The 4462-nt window shown below is 36.5% G+C and overlaps 1 protein-coding gene across 2 annotated transcripts in view; it reads left to right on the top strand.

The window, feature by feature from the left end:
• LOC107714115 (solute carrier family 12 member 8-like) overlaps positions 1 to 4462 on the top strand; it is a 22447-nt gene that overhangs the window by 4155 nt on the left and 13830 nt on the right. Inside the window, exons 1-3 of one of the 2 annotated variants that reach the window (XM_016519863.1) lie at positions 42 to 115; positions 698 to 889; positions 983 to 1214. In XM_016519863.1, coding sequence (XP_016375349.1) covers positions 65 to 115; positions 698 to 889; positions 983 to 1214 — 475 coding nt within the window. In that variant the 5' untranslated portion in view covers positions 42 to 64. Of the gene's footprint in view, positions 1 to 41; positions 116 to 697; positions 890 to 982; positions 1215 to 4462 lie in introns of those variants that run through there. The other variant, XM_016519854.1, reaches the window with a different exon arrangement.

Genomic DNA, 4462 nt, shown 5'->3' with positions numbered 1-4462 from the left:
GGTGCAGCTTTTCGTTTGGGAGCCTGTTCTTGTCGGCGCCTGGGATGGAGTCTTTACTACCTGCATGATCAACATTTTTGGGGTGGTGCTCTTTTTGCGGACTGGCTGGCTTGTGGTAAGTTATGTTTTATCATAGATTTCAAGGTGCTTGTAGTGCATATGTGTATCAGAATCTATTTAAATGGCATTTGAAAAGATATTCCAAGGTTTTGGTTCATATTTATGGAAGCCCGTTTCCACCACAAAAAAAAAAGAAAAAAGTCTCAATTACTTTTTGTGAGATACAAGCTTACAATTATGAGAAGGCCGTAATTGTGAGATATAAATGGAATTCTAACTTTTTTCTTGCAATTCCAAGTCTATTTCTCGCAATTCTGCTTTTATATCTCTCAATTCTGACCTTTTTACTCAGAATTTTGAGTTTACATCTCGTAATTCTGACTTCTCGGTTAACATTTCACAATTCTGAGTTTGTATCTCGCAGTTCTGAGGAAAAAAGTCAGAATTGTGAGATATAAACTTTTTTAAAATTGCGAGAAAAGTGCAAGTGTGAGATACAAAGTCGCGGTTACCTTATTTATTTTTTTATCCCATGGCAGAAACAGACTTTCATACATAGCCTATCTCATGTTTTTGCAGCTGTTAAATGGGCATCCAATGAAAATGTTATGTCTTTTTTCCATATGACCATCTTTAGGGTAACACGGGTGTGTTGCTGGGCATGCTTCTGGTATCCATTGTGGTATTGGTCGCCTTGGTTACGGTGATGTCGGGCGTTGGCGTGTGTGAGTGTTGCAGAGTGGGTAACGGTGGGGTCTACTCCATGATCTCCACTGTGCTCGGAGGGAGGATTGGAGGAACTGTGGGACTCTTGTATGTGTTTGGACAGGTGAGTAGCTCCTATCTGTATTATGTTGCATATACATTGGTTGGTCGGTTCACTGTTTTCAAGTTTGGTGACAATCATGTGTCTTGTTGGCAGTGTGTGGCTGGAGCGATGTACATCACTGGTTTTGCCGAGTCCATTGCACAGGTGCTGAACTTACAGAGCATGTGGGCAGTGAGGGGCATCTCTGTGGCCGTTCTGATTGGCCTGCTTGGGATTAACCTGGCAGGGGTAAAATGGATTGTACGCCTTCAGTTGGTTCTACTGGGCATTTTAGCTATGTCCACTCTGGATTTTGTGATCGGGACATTTAGTCATCTAGATCCAGGTGAGCTATTGTGAATGCAAACAAGATTACATCAAGAGTCATTTATATTAGAGTTCTAGTTAGTTTAACACCTGCTGTACATATTAAGGTACAGCTAGGTTTGATGTTTTATCTGGAAGTCTTTTATTAAACCAAAAACATAGATCCCCACGGGGTGTAAGAAAATCAATGGGCAATAAAAATACACGGGTGTATAGAAGTTAGATTTAAAAAAAATTTTTTTTTAAATAAAATTAATAAATCTAATTTTAACAGGCACTTGTGATTATATCAAGGTTTACATTTAATAAAGTAGTGCTTTAGGAAGAGATTCTTGCCATACTGTTTTCACAGACCCTGCTAAACAGTGCCTGCCTTTCTAATATATTGACATTTCTTTCTTTGCACATTTCCTGGCAAACCTGCCAGACGAGGATATAAAAGTTCAAGTCATTGTATATATTGGACTAAATTAGGAGTGTGCTAAAGTTTTTTTTTTTAAACATTTCTCTTATTTCTATCCTTCTCTTGTTTCACTGTTTCTTATTTCTGTGTTTTCATATGTGGTGTAATATGCATTTATTGGAGTAGTTGAAAAGTAGTTGAATGCAGCTTGCTAGTTACGATATACAGTGGGTACGGAAAGTATTCAGACCCCCTTAAATTTTTCACTCTTTGTTATATTGCAGCCATTTGCTAAAATCATTTAAGTTAATTTTTTTTCCTCATTAATGTACACACAGCACAAGGGGGTCTGAATACTTTCCGTACCCACTGTATGTACTACTTTTCAAAAGTTTGGGGTCAGTAAAAAAAATTTTTTGTGAAAGAAATCAATACTTTTCTTCGGCAAGAATGTATGAAATTGATCAAATAAGAAAACAAAGAATTTTACATTGTCAATTTTTCATTTTACAAATGTAAAATTTCTATTTCAAATAATTGCTGTTATAGGCTATTGAACTTTTTATTCATCAAAGAATCCTGAAAAAAAATGTAACACATGTTTCCAAAAAATATTAAGCAGCACAGCTATTTTCAACTTTGATAATTTTGATAATCTTGAGCACCAAATCCTTTTAGAATAATTTCTGAAGGATCCTGTGACACTAAAGACTGGAGTAATGGCTGCTGAAAATTCAGCTTTGCCATTACTGGAATAAATTACATTTTAAAATATATTAAAAAATAGAAAACCATTCCTTTAAATTGTAATAATATTTCACAATATTACTGTTTTTACTGTATTTTTTTGATCAAATAAATGCAGCATTGGTGAGCAAAAGAGACTTTAAAAAAAATTTTTTTTACTTTTGAACAATAGTGTATATGTAATTCTATTTATATATTATCTGTGACTCCAGAAATTGCTTGTTTTCATCTCAAAGCTCTTACTTATTCACAATAGTTATTGGTAGTTAGAGACTACCTTAGCTAATATTTGGCCACATATTTACAGAGGTTTTATGTTAATGAGTTGATCGTTTGAGGTCACATGATTGCAACAACTGTCCAGTAGATGTCAGGGTAACATAAATATAGCACATTCTAATATCCTAATATATGTCTATAAGTGCCAATTCACATATTTATTTATTGATTTATTATTTACATTTTCTTTTTCTATAACCGTTTCCATAAAACCATTTAAGCTTAACAAACAGCGCAAGACAAGATTTTGCATACCAGGTTATGATCTGGCACTGAGAAAATATAAGCAGTAGGCTTGTTAGCTCTGCATCTGCTGTGAGGGGTGCACATGGCCACTAGGGAGTACAGGGTCTCTTCCTAAAATAAACACAATTATAGAACTCCAACACCAATCATAATATGGAAGTTGAAGTAACAGGAAGGGTGAAGTGATATGTCTTCCCATTATATACAGTACTGTCATCTAGTCATCCTGGACCTCGCAAGGCAAAACTATGTGCACTATTGTACAGTAATCAAAAGAATCCTGAAAAAATTCCCAAAAATATTAAGCAACTCGAGTGTTATCAACTTTGATAATAACAAGAAATGTTTCTTGAGCACCAAATTAGCATATTAGAATAATTTCTGAAGGATCATTTGACACTGACCCTTTGCCACTGCAGGAATAAATTACATTTTTTTAATATTTCACAATATTACTTTTACACTGCATTTATATGTATATATTTTAATGACTGAAAGCATGTGTTACTGTTAATGAAATGGAGCATGCTTGTAGTCGAAGAAGAACTAGCTAGATGTCTTGCCAAATTCCAATTTCTAAAGCTCCTCCCAAGCTATAATCGCAGAAATCCAGCTCTGTCACACATTTAATAATTTTAGGACATTCAGATCTACTTGTGTTGAAAATGTTTATGAAGTAAGCATTTACACAGTATTAAAAGAATTTCAACTCCCTCTTACAAAAATGTATACTTGGTGCAAGTTCAGTTTAGTAAAAGTTTATAATAGCAAACTTATGTGAGATATCTAATAAGAGTCATTTTCTCTTAGGACAAGCATGCAGGCATTCTTAGTCCATTGTAATATTTAAGTTTTTTGGCTGCCCACCTCAGACGGGGTCAGTATGTACTTTTACACTGGGTTTGCAGGAAATCCATCCCAGCTCTTCCTGTTCTACTGATTACTGGCTTCCTGTCCAGAGAGGAGGCAAGACTCTCAGAAAGATGGTGTTCTCACTCTCTCTCTTCAGAGAAAGTTGGACACTTTGGGGTGTAATGGACTAAATATGCAGCATTACCCCCTAACTGCAGCTACTGCTGCTGTCATGCTGCTCTGACCCCTTTTAGGAGCTGGACTTGGGCTGCAGTGTGTGCTGGCAGTGGGAAAAGGAGGTGCTGGTTCCTCCAGGTTTTTTCAATTAAGCCTTGTGGTTATAAAGTGATCTCATCTGATTGACACGACTCCAGGGGGTTGCACGGTTTAGGACTGGGCGCCGCATGGGCGGGTTACCTGCCAGTGGCAGGAAAAAGGAGCTGCTGTGCAGATGTGTTTACAGTTTGATAACACTGTTAATCACGTAGTCAAGGCCAGGTGGTCAGCACAAGGAAAGCTTCATAACCGTGATGTTATAGAGATCCGTGTGACCACATTCCATGGCAATTTAAAGAAACGGTTCTCTCAAAATTGGACATTGTCTTTCCAAAGCTGTATGATTGTCTTTCTTCTGTAGAACACAAAAGGAGACATTTTTAAGTTTATCATGGCCACTCTTTTTTTATATAATGAAAGTGAATGGGGACTGGGGCTGTCAAGCTTTAACAAGGAAACAAAAG

The sequence above is a fragment of the Sinocyclocheilus rhinocerous genome, unplaced genomic scaffold (assembly GCF_001515625.1).
Source record: "Sinocyclocheilus rhinocerous isolate Xijiao unplaced genomic scaffold, SAMN03320098_v1.1 scaffold12, whole genome shotgun sequence".
In the NCBI taxonomy this organism is placed as follows: Eukaryota; Metazoa; Chordata; class Actinopteri; order Cypriniformes; family Cyprinidae; genus Sinocyclocheilus; species Sinocyclocheilus rhinocerous.
Note: the sequence above shows the minus strand (reverse complement) of the source record. Positions and strands in the feature narration are given on the sequence as shown.